The 23,639-nt window shown below is 46.9% G+C and overlaps 1 protein-coding gene across 2 annotated transcripts in view; it reads right to left on the reverse strand.

Annotated features, from left to right (window-relative positions):
* Positions 1-23,639, reverse strand: part of LOC111159074 (coiled-coil-helix-coiled-coil-helix domain containing 6) — a 244,275-nt gene that overhangs the window by 98,086 nt on the left and 122,550 nt on the right. Inside the window, exon 5 of one of the 2 annotated variants that reach the window (XM_022521457.1) lies at positions 15,093-15,176. The exons of the other annotated variant lie outside the window; for it this stretch is intronic. Coding sequence (XP_022377165.1) covers positions 15,093-15,176 — 84 coding nt within the window. The remainder of the gene's footprint in view (positions 1-15,092; positions 15,177-23,639) is intronic. 2 annotated transcript variants of the gene reach the window in all.

Raw genomic sequence — 23,639 nt, forward strand, 5'->3', positions numbered from 1 at the left:
ACAGTGATGGGGACGCTGCCTACAGTGATGGAAATACTCACTACCCAGAGTGATGGGGACACTGCCCAGAGTGTTGGGACATCACCTACAGTGATGGAGATACTGTCCAGAGTGTGGGGACACCACCTAGAGCAATGGGGATATCACCCAGAGTGATGGGGTCACTGTCTAGAGTGATGGGGACACTGCCCACACTGATAGAGATACTCACTGCCCAGAGTAATGGGGACATTGACCACAGTGATGGGGACACCACCCAGGGTGATGGGGTCACTGTCTAGACTGTAGGGACACATGGCCCAGAGGGATAGGAACACTGTCCAGAGTGATTGGGACACTGTCCACAGTGATAGAGATACTCACTGCCCAGAGTGATGGAGACACCAATCAGAGTGATGGAGACATAGCCAGCATGAAGGAGACACCAGCCAGTGTGGGGACACTGCCCAGAGTGATGGGGTCACTGACTAGACCACAGGGATATATGGCCCAGAGTTATGGGGACACTTCTCAGAGGGATGGAGACATTGCCCAGAATGATGGGGACACTGCCCAGAGGGACGGAGACATTGCCCAGAGTGATGGGGACACTGCCCAGAGCAATAGGGATACCACCCAGAGTTACGGAGACACTGCCCAGAGTGGTGGCGACACTGCCCACAGTGATGGGGTCATTGACTAGAGTGTAGGGACATATGGTCCAGAGTATGGGGGCACTGCCCAGAGTGATAAGTACACCATCCAGAGTGATGGGGTCACTGCCCAGAGCAATGGGGACACCACCTAGGGTGGTGGTGACACTGCCTACAGGGATGGGGACACTTCAGAGTGACGGAGGCATGGCCTACAGGGATGGGGACACTGCACAGAATGGACTCTGCTCAGTGAGATTCTGCCCTATGATGCACCTGTGGGAGGACCAAACAGCAGAAGGGACCTGGAGTAGCACTCCTATTCTGCAAAGTCTGGAGAGTGAGGACAGATGGTTGACTATAGAGTGTGGCATCTTCCTTCTGACTCAGCATCATTATCCATGACTTGAAGAAAGGAGTGGCAGCAAACTGATCAAATCTGCTGATGACATGAAGTTCAGAGGGAGACCTAATATGTTGGATGGGTAACAGGATCCAAACACATCTCAAGTGCTAAGAACAGCCCTGTCTACTCCAATGAGATGGAAATGAACAGGGTTAGGGTCCAAATCCAGCAGCCATGTGCTTGCAGAACAAGGCGGTTCACACGCAGCCCAGCAATGCACACAAAGACCAAAGGAGCTGAGCCCAAGCGAGACAGCCAAACGCAGCCCAGGCAGTGCTGCCAGAGGACATGTCCCCTCAGGAGCGTCTGTGGGGGGGTCACGGCATAGCCCTATCCCACCCCCACCCCTTTTGCCCTTGCACGCTGGCTTTAGTTCTAGGGCCAGCAGGGACAGGGACAAGTTAAAACCTACCAAAAGGAGAACAGTTAGATTGCCCCACTGGGAGGAAAGGCTGAGAAATGGGGTGATGGTTTCACTGGGGAGGGATAGGAGGAAGGCTAGTTGTCCCCTCTCTGGCACACCACACAGGCTCGTCCTGTCTGGCTCTGTGACAGCTGTTACTCCGGAGGGTGTGAACAGAACCAGTGGGTGGTAGTTACAGGCAGGACCCCTGAGTGGACCCCACAATGAGGCACAACCACAGCTGTCCATTAACAGCACGACTGTCTGAGGAGGAGGGGGCACAGCTAATACCCACACACGCTGTGACAGGCATGTTCACGTGTCATCTCATTCGGACCTTAGCAACAATCCAATGAGGCTGTGCTTATTATACCCTGAAGAATGAGGAACTCAGGCTCACGCAAGTTAACCCATTTGCCTAAGGTCACACAGTTAGCAAGAGCTGAGGTAAGCAGTTACCAGGGGTGAGCCCCAATCCCATGCTTTCCAACCTGCGGTGTCCAGTCAGGGTCTGACTAATCAGCAGCTGGGGAGACAGCAGGAAAACATCCTGCGCCAGGGAAGAGTCCCTCCAGGCAGGAGAATCAACAGTGATTATAGTGCATAAACAGGCCTTCATAAAGCAATGAACATGATCACTTAATTAGTAATAAAAAAGTACAAATTCAAAGACCAATTTTTGCCCATCGAGTTAACAAACTTAAAAACCAATGAAAATGGGGGAAGGGAGAGCTTTAAGAGCTTTCCTAATAGGAAAAAAAAAATCATATATGCAGAGGCAGTTCTCAAAAGGAGAAATAAAAGAGGCCAACAAAATTACGAGGAGCTGCTCTGCCATATAATAATTGAAGAAACGCAAAAATTTGAGGCTGATAAAAGGCTGTGATGGTATAGGTATGGGGAGGGGACTCTCAAGCCATAATTCTAAAGAGAAATTCAGATGTCTCCATTAAAATTCATTGTGAAAGACCGAAGAACCCTAAATGTCCGTTAACAGGAAGACGGTGAAATACATAATGCCAATCCCCGCTATGTAGTCATTAAAGGGACAGGTAGATCTGATGGACAAAGGGAAGTGATGCGCAAAGTTGTCTGAGAAGTACTGTTAGATTCAAGAAGCAAGTTAGTAAAGAATAAACTCTGACCCCAGCTGTAAAAAACAAACCATGTCTGTGTTCATCACAGAAATAAGGCTAACAGTTGCAGGGGATGGCTGGAAGCACATTTACCAGTGTTCCTGCTGGAGAACTGGGGCCACACTTTGCATGCCTTCACGGAGCTTGAACTTCTTGCAAACACGCATTACACTGGTAATTAATTTTAAAAAGAAAAAGGAAAAGAGCCCATGTTGCTGAAGGAAAGGAGGCTGGTGCCATTATGTACTACAGAAAGAAGTGTGCATTGTTACTACCCCTGCTGCACGGCAGTCCGGCAAGGCGTAGCTGCCAAGCCTATCCTTTGGGTTCAGCAACTGTAATTCTAAACATTTTTCCTGAGAAAAAAGCTGAATTCAGGTAGCTTATAAGGATAAGCCTTTTTTTTTTTTTCTAATAGGAAAAGCCTAAAGCAATGGAACAATGCAGTGATAGAAGAATAGATTATGGCACGTTCATAACAAGGAGTAGTACACAACTAATTATGTGTAGAAATAGGTTTGATGTGGAAAAATGGTTCAGAATAGACTGAGTTTAAAATATTTACCAAAGAGCATCATGGTTATGTTCCCATTTTTGCAAATACAGGTGACCCCTGAACTATGCGGGGTTTAGGTAGTGATGACCTCCTCCTCCTCCAGAGTTGAAAATCCATGTGTAATTTTCCACTACCCAAAAACTTAACTACTAGTAGCCTACTATTAACCAGAAGCCATACCGATAACAGTTAATTAACACATACATTGTATGTTATATGCATTATACGTTCACAATAAAGTAAATTAAAAAAAATTTTGTTGAGAAAATCATAAAGAAAATACATTTACCATACCGTACAGGAGAAAATCTGTGTATTAAGGGGCCAATACAGTTTAAACCCATGTTATTCAAGGGTCAACAGTATTATAACATAGTTAATATTACCATAACAGAAACAGGTTTTGGCAGTGTCCACCAAGGTAGTAACAATATTACCTCTCTAGGCAGGGGGTCTGATTTGGCAAATTTGATTTTATTCTTTGGGCTTATCTGAAATTTTTGGTTTTTCTACTGTGAACATGTGCTACTTAAGAAATAAGTATAAGCTCAGTGGGTTAAGCATCCAACTCTTGATTTCGGCTCAGGTCATGATCTTAGGGTCATGAGATCGAGCCCTGCATCGGCCTCTGCACTGGGTGTGGAGTCTGCTTAAGATTCTCTCTCTCGGGGCGCCTGGGTGGCTCAGTGGGTTAAAGCCTCTGCCTTCGGCTCAGGTCATGATCTCAGGGTCCTGGGATCGAGCCCCGCATTGGGCTCTCTGCTCTGCGAGGAGCCTGCTTCCCTCTCTCTCTGCCTGCCTCTCTGCCTACTTGTGATCTCTCTCTGTCAAATAAATAAATAAAATCTTTAAAAAAAAAAAAGATTCTCTCTCTCTCTCTCTTTCCGTCTCTCCCCCCTCCTCGAAAGAGTAGAGGAAGGAAGGAAGGAAGGAAAGAGAGAAAAGAAATAAAGAATAAGTAATTTTTTAAAAGGGCAGTGATGCCCCACAGCTGGATAAGCTCCAAGCAGACAACTGGTAATTCCCACGATGCCAAGCACCAAAGCAGGGTTTTTATACAGAGAGCTCTGGCTCCGCTGCTGGCACCCCACGCCATGCGGTTATACTCCGAGAACCACCTCCACTTACTGCCATGCACCTAAGCCCAAAGTGCTGCTGACTGCTGTGGGATGCCATCTGTCCTGACTGCCGAGCCGCCATGTCAGGCATCTCTGTCTCTCAGGCACTGCTCTGGGGACAAAACAGTGAGTTAGGTGGCAGCCCTGCACAGAAGGAGCAGCAGGAAGTGGTCAAAGAAGGCCTCTAGGGTGATCCTAATGTCAGGAAAGAGGCCATGTGGCCCGAGCGTGCCAGGTGGACATGCAGCCAAGGCCCAGAACCCAAAGCCCTGCGGCCTGGCTCAGGAATCCCAGCTTTCTTCTGAATGCATCAGTGAGTCATTGATAGGCTTTAGAAATGGTCTTCCTGCAACAAGGAGATAGCAGATCATAGGTGGAGAATCTGGTAAAAATGATACCACTGGGGAGATGATGGTTTCAGTTCAAGAGAGAGAGTAGCAAGGGGACACCATTGTGGCAGGAGGACAAAGAACAGGAGCTATAAGCTCAGTAACTGGGACAGGACTTGGTCACCAGGACAGTAGGATGGGCAGAGCACCAAGAGGGAGAGACCAAGGGGTAACCTTGGACTCTGTCAGCAGCATCCCACCATCATCACAGCCAAGGGCTGAAGGAAAGGCCCAAAGGCATTCACCTGATCCAATCAAGCTGATCAAAACAGGAAGGGAAGAGCCTAGAAGGAAAGGAAAGGGAGCGGCTGCAGAGTGCCTATTTAATTAGAATGATTTGTTTAACTGGGTCTTTTCTAGCAGGGAGAGGTGGTAACCCGCATACATGATGGACAGGCACTTCTCTGGCTCTTCACGCTATAAGGACCTATTTAGGAGACTAAATGCACCTCGGGAAAACCAACAGACAATAACCACAGCGCAGGAAGTGCTGCATGTTAATGCCACTGCTGCCAGAATCGGTGCAGAAACCACTTCAAGAGGAGACAGCGATTGAGCCTGAGCTTAAAAGGACCCTAGCAACAGTCATGGAGGGAGCAACATCAATCCGCAGCCGTGAACGGTGTCTTAACCACCGACGTTCTCTCCTCCCCCCCCCGCCCCCCCATGATCATTTCGCCTCCCAATGAGGTATACAGCTGGCTCTTTCCTTCTCTGGACCAGGTTCCACACCATGAAGAAGAAAGATGCGAATATAAACCTGAGGAGTTTTTGCAACAAGTCGCTGGCATAAAAAAAGGGGCTAGGGTCTGTTCTGAGTGACAACAGATTTGAAAGCCTAAGAACTAATTTTAACATTGCAACTCCAGCGAATCCCGGCTTACCGCCGCAACAAACTAGCACAGACAAAAACACGGGGAAAAGGTATTTTTGAGGAAATCAGGGAAATCAATGTTAATTCTCCAAGGCAAGAAAACAATATTGTAGTTATGTAACAGAATGTCTGTATTTTTCAGAGACACATCCTGAAGTATGTAGTGGGAAATGTCACGGTCACAGGGATTTGCTTCAAAGCAAAGAACAAAAGAGGAAAAAGAAATAAACATGAGCAAATGTGGCAAAATTGTTAAGTCTGGGGGACAGGCACAGAGAGGTTAATTATACTATTCTACTGTTCCGCTTAATATAAATTCTACCACAGATTTTTTTTTAAAGATTTTACCTATTTATTTGAGAGAGAGACACAGAGAGAGTGTATGTGTGAATGTGAGCAGAGGGGAGGGGCAGAGGGAGAGGGAAAATGCTGGAATCCCAAGCAACTTCCTGCTGAGCATGGAACTCCACATGGGGCTCGATGTCACAACTCTGAGATCATGACCTGAGCCCAAACCAAGAGCTGGAAGCTTAACCAACTGAGCCACTGAGGCGCCCCCATCGTAGATCATTTTAATACAGTTTCTTTTTAAGATTTTTAAAATTTATTTGAGGGGGAAAGAACATGAGAGAGAGAGAGAGAGCATGAACAGAGGGATGGGATAGAAAAAGGAGACTCCCCGCTGAGCAAGGAGCCTGATGCAGGACTCGATCCCAAGACCCTGGGATCATAACCTGAACTGAAGGCAAACACTTAACCAACGAAGCCACTCAGGTGCCCTGTTTTAATACAGTTTCAAAGAGTACTCTGAGCAGCTGCCCTGGGCGGCTGCCTGATGAACAACTGACCCCTGCATTCAGCCTGCCTGGGCCACCAACAGCAAACTGAGGGCTGTAAGCCCAAATCAGTCACGTGACCACTGCTGCCCATTTCAAAGCCTGTTTCTTTACCTATATAAAGGGAATGGCAGCAGTTCCTACCCTATGGGACTGCCTTGCAGATGTGATGAATGAGAACATGTGATGCGCTTGGGACACACCTGGCCCTTTGACAGCAAGGATTCACACAAGATCAGCTGTCATTTTATCGCTCAGCTCACTGGGTCATTGTGCAGGCCAAAGGAGGCATTTCAGGTGAGGTGTCTGGCCAGTGCTTTACGCAGGGGAAATGGTCAGCAAATGTTAGGTATGGAGCACCGAGAAAGCTGGCCTCAGAGACAGAGAGTTTGATAGCAATATGCTATCAGTGCCTTTAACTCCCAAAACCACCCTGTGAGACGAGAACTCCTGTTGCTGTTTTACAGACATGGATTCAGGAAGACCTAAATCTTGGACCCAGAGTTGAAGGGCTGTGAAACCCTGTGCCATCCCTTAACCTCTCTGAGCATCCTCAGTTCCATCTACCATGAACACTCCTCCCCACCCACACCTAAACGACATAACTCAGGCACCATAGGCAGCGGAGAGGAGTAGTGCAGCCTGTCCGCGGGGCCCCTGGCGCAGACATCTCTCCCAGGAAAGCCACAGTCACTCCACATACCCAGCAGAGGCGGTAGTCTCTGCTCCCTCCTCACCTCACAGGTTAGTGTGAGATAAAAGAGAGCATTTCCATAAAGATGAGACTATGAGGTACAGAAACACACCGTTAGCAGAGAAGGAATATGCAGAGTAGATGTGGGGAATGTGGGACCACGAGGCAGTGGGAGCGGAGGTGGTGGAGGAGCCAGTGGTGGTGGCAGAACCCAAGATTGAACGGCATCCAGCCCCAGAGTCTGTGATTAACCCTGATTCTCTATGGTGGAAAAACTGTAAGACTCACGGGCACAGCTGCAAGGGACCAGAGTCCTGGTATATTATTAATTAGCTATATGACCTCTGGGGACAATGGGAGAAACAGCAGTTATCTCATTAGATCTGGCTGGTAACAGTAATGGCAGGTACCATTTATACCACGGTGTATTACAATGGACTAGGTCCTATGTCACGTCCTTTATTATGGTGAAAATGAAATTACTACTGTCCCCATTGTAAAGATGAAGACTCCCAAGGCTCCAGGGCTTAAGTGACTTGATCTTGCCTATAAAGCCAGTGGGTGGTGCAGTTGTAATTCAAACCCGGGCCCCTCCAGATCTAAAAACCCAGTGCTTGCAGCCACACCAAATGATTCTCAAACCATTTAGCTGCCTTGGGGCCTTTTCTTATCTGTGAAAATAATTGGATTGGATCAATGGTTCTCAATTTCTTTGTTTCCCCTTCAAAAGACCCGGGTCCCACCAGCACAGGTATAAAAAGCGCATTCTCACTAAGAAAGGCTGTCCTAAATCTCCAAGCAGTATGTTCTTTCACTTACCACTTCTAGTACACTGTTGAGAACACACAAAATGGCCATTTTTATGCTGATACCATTAGGAAAAAGTGGTACTAGCTGGGTAACAGGTGTGCAGGGTTCTTCTTTAGCCACCTGGGGAAGAACTGGACTCAATAATCTTCAAAAGTCTCCTGGGCTTGAGCTGTTGGGTGTAGAACTGTTCTTCACAGTGATCAGGAGTGGGCTCCTTCCCCACGTGGGCCAATTTCTTCCAGCACTGCTTTTAGGTCACTGTTATCTGTTCCCTCCTCTAAATTCCCAATGCTCTGGTGGCCTCTCCCTGCAGGCAGGTCACTCTGGGACCACTTGCCATGCCACAGTCTTGCATCCTAAGTGGTGAGCCCCTGCCTGCCTCTGGTACCAACACTGAGCTGACACAAAGCAAGCCTCCCCACACTCAGGAGAAATGCCTGCTGGCCACTCAGAGCACTCAGTGGTCAGCATTTCTTCCAACAAGACATACCACCCACTCACCGCATGGCTAGAAGTCACTTCACCTCCAGAGTCAGAGGCTGACTCTCCCCAGTGAAAGCAGCCCTTACCATTGCATGCCCTCTGACCCCCTTGGGGATCTACCTTCCACTGGACCCCTCAGGGACACATTATGAATTCACCTCTTCCCATAAATAGGATCAAATCACTCCCTCTTCAATCACCAATGTTCTCTCTCTCTCTCTCTCTTTTTTAAAGATTTTATTTATTTATTTGACAGAGAGAGACACAGCAAGAGAGGGAATACAAACAGGGGAAGTGGGAGAGGGAGAAGCAGGCTTCCCACCGAGCAGGGAGCCCAATATGGGGCTCAATGCCAGGACGGTCAAATCATGACCTGAGCCGAAGGCAGATGGTTAACGACTGAGCCACCCAGGCGCCCCCAATGTTCTATCTTTGAGGAAACTTCTTGAGAGAGTGGTCTATACCTGCTTCCTCAACTTTCCCCACTTACTGCAGCCCTAACCCCACACGTAACCCAGCTTCATTCAGTCTCCATGGCAATACTGGAAAGGCTCTCTCAACGCAACTCACATGTCCTTCAAAGCACAATCAAGAGGCTTCTCCTCTAGCCCTACCCTGACCCGCAGCATTTGGCACTGCTGACCACCTTCTCTCAAACCTTTCTTCCCGGGCTGATTTGGGAGGCAGCATGGCATGGTGGGAAGGGCAGAGACTTTGGGGCTCTGACTTTATCCATCAGCTGCATGGTTTCTGGCAGCTCATTTAACCTGATTCCCAGTTTCTTCATTTGTAAAATGTGTAATATAATCTACCTTGCAGGGTTGCTGCAAGGATTAGCGATAATTTATGTAAAAGAGCCTGGCACATAGCAGATGCTCATAACATCGCGGTGGCTGTCATCTTGTGGGACGTGGAATTCCATGTCTGATACTCTCAATCATCTGCTGGCCATCTCCACCTCATATGTGCAGGTCTGAAATTAAACTCACGACCTTCCCCAAGTGCCGTGGCTCACCTGAATTTTTCTCTTTCTCCTAATGGCACCATTATTCTTCTGGACATTCAAGCACAACTCTTTCTCCAGCTGACAGCTCTCTTCAAGAACTCCCAACGTTATCCTAAAGGAGGGCTACAGTTGTTAGCCAGTCATCCGGGTACTTCATGATGTGACTCCAATCTATTTTTATAGCTTCCCCACCCACTGCCAACAGTCACATGGGAGCACCTGGGCTGGGGTCTCTGTCCAGAAGCCCCACCTTCTTCACGTCCTGCCTCCGTCCTGCTCATTCTCCAAACACAGCTTCCACCAAGAAGCCTTCTCCCTCTCCCGGAACCTCCACTGCGTCACTGTTTCCTGCTTGTGCATACACACTTTCCTTTCTTTATTTCTGCTAACATCTACTGGGTACCTATTCTATGGCAGACACTGCATCCTCAGCCCTTAGTGATGAATCACCCCTGATGAATCAGACCAGCAAGGACTTTGAGCTCCCAGGCCTTCACAGCCTGGAAGGGGAAACAGTCACAGATGCCAACAGCCACATGGTAGTGTAGCAAGTGCTAGAACACACAAGGGGCACAGGGCCTAGGGAAGTGCCGAGAGGGGGCGGCAGGTGATAAGGCGGGTGCCTAAAGGCAGGCCTGCCTTCCTCAGCTGCATCCAACTTTACATTAAGTAGAAAAGCACAAAACCTCCCAGCACAGCTTGATGAATTCTCACCACTGAATCCACCTGTGGAACTAGCACCGATGTCGAGAAAGGGAACTTTACCCTACCCCATATATTTACCCTACCACTATATACTCTCTTCATTACTCCCCCCAAATGTAACCACTACTCCACTCTCTACCACCACAGATTAGTTCCACTGTGTTCGAACTGCATGTGATATGTCCCTCCAAAGTGCATGTATTCTTTTCTGGCCTTCCTGCTTAATGTTCTGTTGGGGACAGTCACCAACATCGCTGCCTGTGGCCACAGCCTGCTCATTCTCATGCCCGTCCAGGCCTCCACTGTGATGACTGCCATGATTTACCTATTTCCCTGTTGACATCCTAGGGGCGACTCTGAATGATCCTGCAATGAACGCCCCACGGTTTTTGTTTGGATTTTCGGGGAACAAACAACACATTTCTGTTGGGCACAGAACGGCCAGGTCATAGGGTATGGTATGCCTGTGTTCAGCTTTAACAGACAATGGTGAACAGTTTTTTAAGGTGGCTTCTCCAATGTAGCCCCCTGCCAGCAGTGTGTAAGGGCTTGGGTTAACCACAGCCTTGCTAGCACCTGGTGGTGTCCATCTCTCCCGTGCTAACCATTCCACTGAGCATGTAATGGTGTTACCTTATGGCTGTGACTGCATTTCCTTGACATGTGTGAGGCTGGGCCCTGTGCACATGGTCCCAACCAGCAGGCCACCTTCTCTGGTAAAGCAGGAGCCTCCGTATTTAACTCCTCTTCCTCTGCGCCCTAGAGCAGCTCCTGTTTTCCTGAACAGACTCTGACTGACACCCCCAGGGACACCAGGCAGGGGGCTGTTTAGTGCTGTCACTGAGAGAGCTGCAGGCTTGGCAGGATCACATGACAGTTGTTCCTTAAAAAAAGAAAGCTGGAGTAGAAGCAAAGAGAAAAAAAAACAGGAAAAGAGCTGACTGTTCACATATCAATGTTGGGATGACATGTGCACCCAATGGAGGCAGGAACAGAGATTTACACTCTGGAGGAAAGAGCCTAAGATCCAGGAAGAACCCACATATTTCTCAGGTTCTTCCTTTCTCCCTGCCTCCAATCTGTGACGCTAGACCCCCAAAATGCCCTCCCCACTTTGCAGTTGCTGAGTTTGGAAAAAGGTGAGAGACCATTTTTACAGGGCTGGCATGTTTGGTCACGGGAAGCCGGCACTCAGGCATCCTCCCACCTGGGGTCCTATTCCTCACCTCTCCCTCCCCTCCCAAACTGTGCCATGAATTCCCTGATGCAGGAACCACAACTGTCGGAACTATCTCAAGGCACTGAGTGGAATTAAACGAATCTGGAATTAGTGAATGGCTATGCATTTATTAAAGAAGGGGAAAAAGGATAGAAATGACATGAAAGAACTGAATACTTCTACATCAGACACTCGTACACAAATGACCACTCATCCTCCAAACAACTGGCAGGTTAGTCTTCAAATCCCCGTTCCAAAGATAAGAAAGCTGAGGCTTTGGAACTCCCATAACTTGCTCAGAGTCAGAAGGCTGGAAAATTATTGAGGCTGAACTAGGACTCCATCGCCGGCTCGTTCTCCACGACCTCCCCGACTTGGCCCCATGGCTGAGGGCAGAAGACACACTCTTGGCCAGCTCAGTGGCTGTCAGGTTCAGAGCCACCTGGCACCTGGGCTTCTACCAGAAGATTGTAGACGTTGCTGGTTCTGATGGGGCGTATGTCACCCTTAGCCCCAAGACAGCAGAATCCAAGGGTAGTATGGGTGAAGTCCACTCCCAGTTCTTCAGTTTCCTATAGGAAACCACAGAGGGCAGCTGAGCAAAGGCTCTGGGGGGCCAGTTAAGTTGGCAAGAGGTTCAGCAGCCATGCCTCTGATAGTCAAGGTGGTACACAGCTTCACCCTCCTGGACCCTACACCCAACATACAGAAATGGAAAATGGCCCTGTCCTCTAAGACTATCAGGCATGTGAGAAACACTGAGTTGTGAGCAGCATGTGGTCTCCATACTGTTTTGCACAGAGCCCTCTTCTACCCTTGTGGATCGTGAATGACAGACAGATGCCATGGCAGGCATTTGAGAAAAGCCCAGTAAAGCCCAGAGAGGAGGCTTCTGCATCCCAGAGAGCAGCCACCCACTGATGATAAAATCTATCTCAGCACGCATACATCCGTGCATGCGTGCACACATTCACCCATTAATCTAAACCTGAAGCGTTAGGACTTGAAAGACAATTGCCAGTAACCACTGCACACTAGAGAGAGGAGCCAGCTCTTGCTAGGCACTGGCCCATGCCAAAGTCTTTCAGACATTACCTCCTCTAACATACGGGTGCCTACGGAAGGCACACGCATCTCCATTTTACAGACAAAGAAACTGAGACATGAGGAGGCACAGTGCGGCCACAGAGGGCAGGGGTGCAGGGCCGCACGTGGGCCCTGGGCCAGCGTGAGCAGGTGCTTCTCCCGGCCCACAGCTTGCATGTCAACACCATGTCTGGGGTTGGTTCCCAGGTGCCGTAAGACCCTCACCAGGCCCCAGCACCCCCAGCAGCTCACTGCTCTCTGTGATGAAAGGAAAAACACTCCTCATTTAGATCTTGCAGTGTGGGCGTGAGGAACAATTACTCAGGAAGATTATAAAGCATAGGAGCCCTACAAAATATGATTTCCACACTCAGGAATAATCATCTAGGGAATAAATACTGTAGTACAAAGGGGTCAAGATGTCTCTTCCCCCTTAAAAATGAGTCTGGATTCTGCACAGGATTTCCCTACCTGCCAATCACAGTGGACCAGCACTCAAAAACAGTGTCCTCCAGGCAGAAGGGCAGCAGGGTTCCAGCTGAGAGGCCCGTGGACACAGCATGGTGCCCTCACGAGACCAGGCCTCTGTGCCCCCCATCCCAACCTTTCCTGGCCCCTAATCACACTCTCAACTATTTTGGATGGTCGACGATGATTCAGCAGCTGTTCCAAGTTTCCCCTAGAACAGGTTTCCACCATCAATTTCTAAACTTAAGAGGAAATAGGAAAAAAAAGAAAAGAAAGGAGGCTGCTGATTGGAAGGCCCTTAAGCTGTGTGTACAGAAGCTGAAAATGTCAAGGTCTGAGAGTATTCAACAAATGAAAGCAGAATTATATAAAAGCAACAGCTAATAAAAAAGATTGTTGGATGCCGTGTTCTTCATCTTCCCAACCATTACGGGAATAAAATTATCCACGGAAAAGATGGAAAACCTTTCTCAAGACTGGTACGATTAAGCCTTAGGACGGTGCCTCTTTGCTCCCCCTTCTCCAGTGCTGCCCCTTCCCCTCCACCCCCTTCACCCCGTCTTCCTCATCAATCTCTAGTTCCCGGGATGTTGGAGGTGCTTTCCTTCTGTATGTTATCCAGCAAAATCCTAGTATTTAAGTCAGGCAGGTGATCATGTTTTTGCACCTCCTTCTGGAAGCATTCAATAACTTCACAATCCTGTAGAAAACCTCATTTTAGAAAAAGCCCACATCTGTGTATGGAAGGAGTTGAGGCTTCCCTGTAGGATAAAGGGGAAGAACAGATGAGAAGGAAGGGTTCATCCAGGAGAATCTCCTTCTTTCAGCAGAGAACTGGGCAGAAGGAGGAGAGCCACAGTGGGGATGAGAAAGGAGAGTGACAAGGTGAAAACAGATTTGAGACAAAAAAAAAAAAAACAAAAAACCCCCAAAACAAAAAAAGCACTGTAAGGCTACTACCCTTCACTCCAAGCAGACACACGCACACACGCTTCCAGGAGTCAAACCAAGAGAGGGAAAAGCAAGAGGAGCGCAGCAGGAGACCGCAGAATTGCACACATAACAACACAAAAAAATCTGCGCTCATGAACATATGGGCAACTGTGATAATTAGAGCTATGGCTTGTGGAATGTTTTTACCCTTTTCCAGGATCTCAAATCACAATCCTTGTCATTACAGCTACAGTCAAACCTGGGCAGGAGGCTGTTCCAGGAAACCTCTCCTTGTTAAGGACCACCTCTGTAAGTGGCATGGGGTACCCTGCTGACCTTCAGGACGATGCTTTCACCAGCGGGCGGTGCTGGGTATTCACAGGACAATTCAGGCGTCCCCTAAACACCCTATAGGAGGTGGACCGGAGTGTCCCGGGAGCAAGGAGGAGCATCCCTCCTGTCCCCAAGGCCTGGAAATCCAGAAATCCATGTTTCCATCAGCCTCCCCTGTGCCATGCCACAGGAGAAAACCCCCACAGAAAATCAAGCCCCTCAGGCAAACTGTCAATTTCAAAGCTCCAAAGCGTGACAAACGATTCATGAAGATTTGCCTGCCATAAGCCGATGGCTCAGGTTGCCTGGCATGCCGTCGCAGACAGGAGGAAGAACAATTTTTTTAAACCTCCCAACCATCTCCTTCCATGTTTTAAGCCGTTTCTTTGAAAAATCTGTCATGATCAACAAATTAAGCCCCCCCAAAGTAAGCAAGTTACCAAATGAATTTTCAAGAGTCATTGTAGGCGTTAAAAAAAAAAAGGAAAAAAAAAAAGGGAATGATGCTATGTTTTTCAATCTCATTCATTTCAAAGGCTTATCCCTAGAAAAGTAGGGAGTGTGTAGCCATGGTGCACTTTGATCTCCCTGACTCCCAGAAGAAAATCAATAATACAACTTTAATATATTTGTACAGCAAGACTTCACGTTATTATTATTTTTATCCAATGCAGCTTAACTAAAGTCAGAAAGGTAGGCTAGGTCTCAGCACCGCCCTGTGGTGAAAAGTGATTTTTTTTTCTAAAAGGGAACTATAGCACAGCCAGCCGCATTCACAAAAAGCGGGCCAATTAAAAAACAATTATCTCTGTGAAGGCAATTTGTAGAAAGGGTGGGGGTGTGGTGCTTGCCAGGCACAGGAGGGCAGGTCCACAGCAGGGGATTGGCTGCTGGGGCGACCAGGGGAACCGGGAGTGCAGGCTCCTCTCTCCCAAACGGCGGCAGTGGACTCTGGTCAGGGGCTTTCAGGACCTGGCTCCCCAAGACGGCTGACAGGAGCCTTACCTTCCTCTCAATGCGCCCCAGCTGCTCCTTACAGAAGGTGTCACGGCGGCTCAGCTCTGCCTCCCGGCTCTCCAGCTCCCTGGCCTAGTTGGAAGAGAACAAAGCCCACATTAGCCAGCAGCAGCTGGGCTGAGTGTGAGCTCTGGGGAGAAACCAAGGGGGTTCTGTTCATAGAGGCACTGACCCTGTGAGAAGCAGAATCATGAGTTGAAAACCTATGCTATGCTAGACCATTACGTACCCTGAAGTGCTTAGTTTCCACCAGAGGGCTTCGAGGTGGGTAGCTGCTAGAGTCATTTCACAGAAGGCCAGCGCTCACATTTACGGAGTGCTGACTGTGTGCCAAGTACTAGTCCAAGGGCTTCCCACAGACTTTCTCACTTGACCCTCAAAACACCCTGGAAAGGTAGGCAGCAGTATTATGATGCCCCCATAGGCAAAGAAATGGAAAGGCTAAGTGACTATCTCAGCTCACAGCTATGAGGGAGGAACTAGGGTTTGAGCCCCAGCAGGTACAGGGCCTGACCACAGAGCTGCACTGCCTCCAGGCCACACAGCCTGGAAGGGCCAGAGCTGTCCCCTGGCCACAGAGTTCTTACCCCGGCACCAGACCATGCCACAGACTCACACATAAGGTCCCAGAGACGGGGATGCCAGACTGCTCTTCTTCTGGAGAGGTAAACTCTCTGCCTCAGGGGTCAGATATCCGAAAGGTGAGCAGTGTCAGAACCCCAGAACCCTAGAGCTGGAGAGGACAGTTATCCCCTCACCCACCTGACAGGGAACAAACAGAATGGCTGGTGCACATGGCTGAGGACACCCCCCCTCCCCAAGGTTACAGTTAGGCTGAGGGGCTTGGCTAACCAGGGCAAGCAACCTGGAGCTAGCACACTTGTGGCTGAACCTGCCCACCCTTAACTAGTTGGGTGAGCGAGTTCCATCTCACATGGGTACCATACACAAACCTAAAGCATAAGTCCCTGACCCACAGGACTGTATGGAAACCCCTGCAGAAATGGGTAGGGTCACAGCAGGCCTCCAGCAAGGGATACTGCATCCCAGCAGTGTCCTGCTGCCTGGGACACCCATGGCCCTGGAGCCTCTCAGGACCTCTGCAGGATACAGCCCCAAGGCCTGCCCCCACGCAGGATCTGAGAAGCCCAGAGGGCTGGCTCAGTGCTTGTGCAGAGAAGTAATGCCCTCTGATCACTGTCCACCCCATGGAAGGGCCCAGTGAGCTCCAGCCCCATTTCAGGCTCCCTTTTCATGTAATTATCATGACCCCAAGAGCACAGAGCTAGTCCATGATGGAGGCCAACCATGGATTTAAGTTGCCGAGACTCCAAGTCCTGAGCTGCTTCCTTCAGACCACACCATGGTGTCGGCGTGTGGGTCTGAACTGTTCAAAAAGTCTGAGTAGGACAAGAACCAATGTTTTTGAAAACCCATTTCATTGGCCATGCTGCTCCCCTGATGTGAAAATTTTCTAAAGCCCAGCAGGGGGCCAGTAATGAAGAGCCAAGCACAGGGTGACAGTGACTCCCTTCCCTGAGGAAAGGCTTGTGTTTAGCGGACTTGGCTGTGCTCAGGAAGACCCGGCCAGCAGGGCTTGGGCGACGGCTGACAACCTGAGAGTCACGCTCTACTACTGGCCCCACCACTCACTGGCCTGTATGCTTGAGCAATTTGTTATCCTTTTCTTGGGTATGTCCCCCTTACCTGCAGAAAGGAGAACAGAGCAGAAACTTGGCTCCTGAAGCTGCTGTAGAAGATCTAAAAATGCCAAGAAGGCTTCTGGAATGGCTGTGGAATGCCAACACTTCAGAAAAGCTAAATACAAACAGTGAGACTGAATGCTGGGGATTTCTCACAGGATTTTTCAGAGCACGATGCCTAGGCAGTGTCCCAGGAATGGGAGCATGGCTAATCTGTGCTGGCCCTGCGCAGCCATCTGGGGCCCCAACCTTCACTGTCCCTGGTATGATCAGAAGAGAAACAGTCTGACGCAATGAAGCAGCCAGTGCAGGAGTATCTCCTGGGGCTCCGGACTTGCCATCTTCTGGCCAACAGTCCCAGCCACCCGGAAAGATGACATCTGAAAGCAAAACTGCCACGAGGCTCTTCTGCTGCCATTCACTTGAGGTCAGTGGGACAGGAGATGAGGAGGCCACCCTCCCTCCCGCGGACACATCAGGCTGCTTCCTCTGGGCAGCGGCTCCAGGGACGCTCAGCTCATGGTTCCTGGGCCTGAGCCAGCATGGGAGTCTGTGTCAGAAACGGGATGCAGAGCTAAGGCTCCAGGCAAAGCTGCCCAACCATGGAGGCTTCCTCAAGTCACAGAGAGACAGTTCATACACAGGAAGAAACACTGAGGATATGGGGGTCTCCTTCTACAGCCATGTCAATCAGCAATACCACTAAGATGATAGCAAGCAAGGACGTGATTAACTGTGTAGAGGGCTAGGAGTCTGTCTTACCCCATGTGAAGGAAGCTCTGTGAGAAGGGCCTGGCCTGCCTGGGCATATCCCCAAAGCCTTCGCCTCCATCACAGCGAGCCGGCAAGGTGACAGCCTCACCGGCTTTGCCCAATCCACCAACAGGCACCACCCATTGACCCCGTTCATCTCTGAGATTTATAATGAAACCCGGTGAGTAACAGTGGACAGGAGGTGACAGGAGGGGAAAAGGGGCTGTGGCAATGAATGTGATACCAACGCCTGGCTGTCTGCTCCTGGCGTGAATGAAGGCGGGCCTCAGACACCCTGGTCACTCTGCATGGCTGCTATCACCCAATACGTGAGGCCACACGGCAGGCGCCCCGCAGCATGGCCGTGGAATTAAGGAGACACCGGCAGGCTTCACTGACTGAATTTATCAGAACATTATTGGGCGCCTACCATGTGACAGACACTATCGCAAAGGGGTTGTGGATACAAAAGGGAAATGAGAAAGAGTTTCTGTTCTCGTGGAGCTTAGATCCCAGTGGGAGAGACAAATGTGTGTGCAGAAAAATAAGATAATTTTGGAGAGGGATATGTGTTGGGGAGGCCACGGGCAGAATAACTTGTGGGGTAGTGGGTTGTTATTTTCTCTAAGGAGATTTCCAAGCCAGGCTTCTGGGGAAAAAAAAATACTGAGTAAAGTTTGCTGTCTCTGATACAAAGGCAAAATATCACCATTATGAAAATCTACTTGGCGGATTACAGTCTTTGAATGGGGAATTGAAAGGAATCTTCAGTGATTTAGTCAAGGACTTCCTCTAGTCAAGAGAGCATAGTGAGTTCACACTTTGATGCATCTTCCCTGCTCTAAACACATAGCAAGAAGAGGTAAAATAGAAGAACAGGAGACCAAAAAGACATGGCCAGGTTCAAAAACAAGATTAAAACGTCCTACAGAACAGGAATGCAAAGCAGTTGGTGAGGCTGGAGCCACAGGCCTCCTGGGCTCTGGGTCTGGAGTCAGTGGAGACAGCCAGAACAAAGCCTGCCCCATAGAGCAGAAGGACTGGAGCCAGTCTTGCCACCTGGAACCCAGGGCTCCCCCGGAATGAGAAGCTGACAAAAAAAATTCTGGAAGACTCCTGTGTAGGACTGAGGTTCAGTCCCCTGCTCAGGTCCCAGCTCTGCAGCACTAGTACCACCACAGGGAGGGGCCTCAGAAGGCCACAGTCACACGTGTCCCTGAATGTGGGTGGCTGGTATAGACCACCAGAAAAATACTAGGCAGGGAGAAACAAAAATGACAGAGAAAGCAAAGCAAAGTAAAACAAGACAAAAATCAAACTTCTTACTCAAAATGCACCTGCAAACCGAATCCCAAATATGTGAAGAAATGTGATGCTTAGAAATAAATCAGCAATAAAATCAGCAACTGGAATACGAATTCACTCCAGATGAAATTAATTTTATGGGACATCATGACAAAGGATTTTAAAAAACTTTTTATTATGCAAAAATAAAACACAAGACAGAATAATTTAAAAAAAACCCAGATAGCCATCGCTAAGCTTCAAAATTTATAGACTAAAGAAAATCTCGTTTCACCTATATTCCCTAACTTCTCCCTACCCCCAAATTTCTTACAGCAGATCATTTCACCAGCACATACTTCAATATATTTCTCTAAAAGATAAGGACTTGTAGTTTCCTAAATCAAACCACAGTACCACTGCATACCCAACCAAATTAATTCCTTAACATATCAAATATTCAGCCAGTGTTCAAATTTCCAATTGATAGAGGATTTTACATTTTTTTTTGTTTTTATTTATTTAAGAGAAAGAGGGAGCATGGAGGTGCAGAGCAAGAGGAAGAGGGAGCAACAGACTCCCCAGTGAGCAGGGAGCCTGATGTGGGGCTCCATCCTGCGACTCCAAGATCATGACCTGAGCCTAAGACAGATGCTTAACTGACCGAGCCACCCAGACACCCCAATAAGGGATTTTAACAGTACATGTTTAAGGTACTCAAAAAATAAATGAATTTCTGATTTAAAAAGAAAAAATTACAAACCTGGAACAAGAAAAGCCCCAAGCAGGTAAATACTATGAATTTAAATTTCTTCAAAATAAAAAATAAAATGGATAAGACAAACCCTAAGTGGAGGGCAGTAAGGAGGAAATTAGGAAACTAAAAAGTAGCACAGAAATGTGATCCAGAATGTTGCAACAGAAGATAAAGATAAAATGTACAAAAGAGGAGCTGAAAAACTTGAAAGACAAACTGACAGACTCCAACCAACGTCTAAGAACTATTTCAGAAGAAGAGCCGAAAGGGATGGCAGAGAAGAGGAGGTGGAGGAGGAAGATAAAGGAGGGAGAAGAGAGGAAGGAGGAAGATAGACGTTAGAGCAGAAGGCAAGGGAGGGTAGGGGAAGGTCAGGTAAAATGAGGTGGGGAAGGGAGCAAAATGTAGCAATAAGGAGAAAGTTGGGGTGGGGGCTGAAGGTCAATGAGGGGAGGAGGAGAAGATATAAACACAAAATCCCAAATAAAATTAAAAGTCAGTTGTCACAACAAATATGTGGTAGACAGCTTCTGAAATGGTCCCCAATGATCCCATGTCCTGATACTCATGTCTTTGTGTGATGCCCTCCCCTTAAGTATGGGCTGCACCTAGTGACAAACTTCTTGTCTGGGAGGGGCAGAGGTAGATAGAAAATCTTAAACAGGCTCCATGCCCAGTGCAAGCTGACAAGCTGACAAAGGGCTCCATCTTACCACCCTAAGATCTTGACCTGAGCCCATATCGAGAGCCTGAGGCTTAACCAACTGAGCTACCGGGGTGGCCCCTCGTGACAAACTTCTAATGAATAGAATCTGGCAAAAAGTGATAGAATGTCACTTTCCAATTGCAAAGAAATAGAGATTTTTGTCTTGCTCATCCTCTTTCCCTTGCTCACATTAAAGAAGCAAGCTTCCATGTTCTGAGCTGCCCTATGGAGACACCCACACAGTAAAGAACAAGGAGACCTCCAGCCAACAGCCAGAAGAACTAAATCCTGCCAACAGATGCATGAGGAGCACAGAAGCATGAGGGAGCACGGAAGCAGAGCCACCCTGAACCCTCGGATGAGACTGCAGCCCCGAGACAGAGGCACCTGGCTGTGTCCAGATCCCTGATCTACACTCTGTGAGAGAGTAAATCTTTATTGTTTTAAACCACTAAAGGTTATAATTTCTCAATTAGGAATAGACAATGAAAACAAAACATGAACTGATTAATCTCATCTTTTTAAGAGAAAATGATTCTCACTTCGGATAAAAGAAAGAAAAAGAAAATCTAACTATATTTCATTATAAGACACCAAGTCCCCATACTAATGATCTTATAGAACAAAAGAAAACCCTTCACGGGACATCTATACTGCAGTGTATACTGTTTGTTTACACAAAAGGTTGAGCGAATATTCCAACAAAAATATAAACACACAGACACACAAAAATAATGACCTAAAATAAAGAGAAATAGTCGATGGAATGAGACGTGACAATGGTCCAGATGTTACAAGTGACACAGAGGGACTTTGAAAGAACTATGATCAATATGTTAAAGAATCTAACAGAGAAGGGTAGACCCCATGTGTGAAAAGAGGGAGAATTTTCACAGGGATCGATGAGGACTCTCTGGCCTCCATTATTTATGATGAGAAATAAACTATTAATAATATTATTGAGGATCCCCTGCATGTGATGAATTCCTTCTATCCTGTTACTTTCAAGAATTCTCTTTTTGACTTTGGTGTTCAACAGTTTGGTTATGATGTATCTAGGTGTGAAACTCTTTGGGATCTCCTTGTGCACAGCCTTACACATTCATCTGGCTTTCTAGATTTCCGGGAATATATTGGAACTTTTCAAAGTCTTCTATGAACATCTTGTTATCTAGCTTTTTTTTTTTTCATGATGTTGTTATTTTGATAGGGATTGCAATAAATGTGTAGATTGCTGTGGGCAATATGGACATTTTAACAATATTTGTTCTCCCAATCCACGAGCATGGAATATCTTTATATTTGTTCATGTCATCTTCAATTTCTTTCATCAGTGTTTTATAGTTTTTGGAGTACAGATTTTTTTCTTCTTTGGTTAAGTTTATTTCTAGGTATTTTATTATTTTTGGCACAACTATAAATGGGGCTGTTTTCTTAATTTCTTTCTTCTGTTCATTATTAGGTTATAGAAATGCAGCAGGTTTCTGTATGTTGATTTTGTATCCTGTTACCTTACTGAATTTACTTATCAGTTCTAGTAGTATTTTGGATGAGGCTTTAGGGTTTTCTATATCATGTCATCTGCAAATAGTGAAAATTTTAACTTCTTTACTAAGTTGGATGCTTTTTATTTATTTTTCTTGTCTAACTGCTGCAGCAGCTAGCACTTCCTATGTTAAACAAAAGTGGTGACAGTGGACATCTTTGTCTTGTTCCTCATCTTAGGGGAAAAGCTCTCAGTTTTTTACCATTGAGTATGATCTTACCTGTGAGTGTTTTTTCTTTTTTTAAGCTTTTGATTTATCCTATTGTTTGCCCAAACTGTTATCCCCCTCCTCAAGCAGTCATGTGCTCAACAGTTGCCTCTGGTTGTTTTGAAAAATGCCTCCTAGGGAGAGGTTGTTTCCACTGGACAACATCTAAGTCTAGTCAAGTAACAACAGCCTTGCAAGTGGGTTCTTCCAGGAACCACTGGACAGGAAAAATAATGACAATTCTCTAGGCTTGGGACTTTGAAGAATTCTAATCCTTCTCTGCCCTGTCCAGTGGCTGTCAGGCTGCTGGTTTTTACTATGATTGTGGCTGTTGGTTTTCAAAGTTACTGCTTAGCTGGGGAAAGGAGACTGGGGATAAGACTATTTAAAATGCCACAAAAATCACTATTCTTACTGATATTCACCATTTTTCTTGAACGAATGATCCTAGATTGCTGTAAGCCTTTGGTTAATTTCCAGAGGTCTGGGGGGAAAAAAGACTTTGATCATTTTCATGGCTTTTACAGAAGGGAGAATTTTCAGAGGTCCTTACTCCACCATTTTTACTGACACTACCCAAAACTACAAAATAGAACCGAATGGAAATGCTAAAAATGAATTTCTAGCATGCTATGGCATGAAATCGTAGGCTTATTAGAAGACTGGACAGAACAGAAGAAAGAATCAGTGAACTTAGAAACAAGTCATTAGAAATTATCCAAATTGAAACACAAAGAGACAAAGCATGAAAAATAAAATTGAACAGGGCACCCAAGACCTACAGGACAACATCAAACGGTACAGCATATATTTAATTGGAGTCCTAGTAAGAGAAGAGAAAAACGGGGCAAAAGAATGAAGAGATAAAGGCCAAGGACTTTCCAAAGTTAATTAAAGACAACAAAGAACAGATCTGAGAAGCTCAGAAAAACCCCAAGTAGAATGCTTTTGTAGAATTCTTAAATAATTCCTGGAGAAATGGAATATTTTTTTAACATAGACTATCATAAGTTCGAAAAAACAAGTAATTTCTAGCACCACCTCTAAAAAAGCAAAAAAAGGTCACAAATAAAAAGTCAGTTGAGAGGATAAAATGGAATTCTTAAAATATACTGATTTCGTCCCCCACCCTTTCCCTACAAGACAGTAAGTACAGAGGAACAAAACACAGCTAGAACAAACAGAAATTGAACATCAAGATGGTAGATTTAAATCCAGCCACATCAATAATCATATTAAACAAACAGATTTAACTCCTTATATTAATCTCCTATTTGCAGTTGTAAGAAATCACCAGAAACTTAGTGGCTTAATACACACATCTATTTCCTCTGTTTCTAGAGATCAGAAGTACCAAATGAGTCTTAACTTGGCTAAAATCATGGTGTTGGCAGGGCTGTTTATTTCTGGATGCTCTAGGAAATAATCTATTTTCTTACCTTTCCAGCTTCTAGAGGCTGCCTGTATTTCTTGGCTCATGACTCCACATCACCCTGACCTCTACTACTATTATCACACCTCCCTCCTTGAATCTCCCACATCTATCTTTCCTTGATAAAGACCTTTGAGATTACATTG

Source organism: Enhydra lutris, unplaced genomic scaffold (assembly GCF_002288905.1).
Source record: "Enhydra lutris kenyoni isolate GAN:26980312 unplaced genomic scaffold, ASM228890v2 scaffoldscaffold66, whole genome shotgun sequence".
NCBI classification, from domain to species: Eukaryota; Metazoa; Chordata; class Mammalia; order Carnivora; family Mustelidae; genus Enhydra; species Enhydra lutris.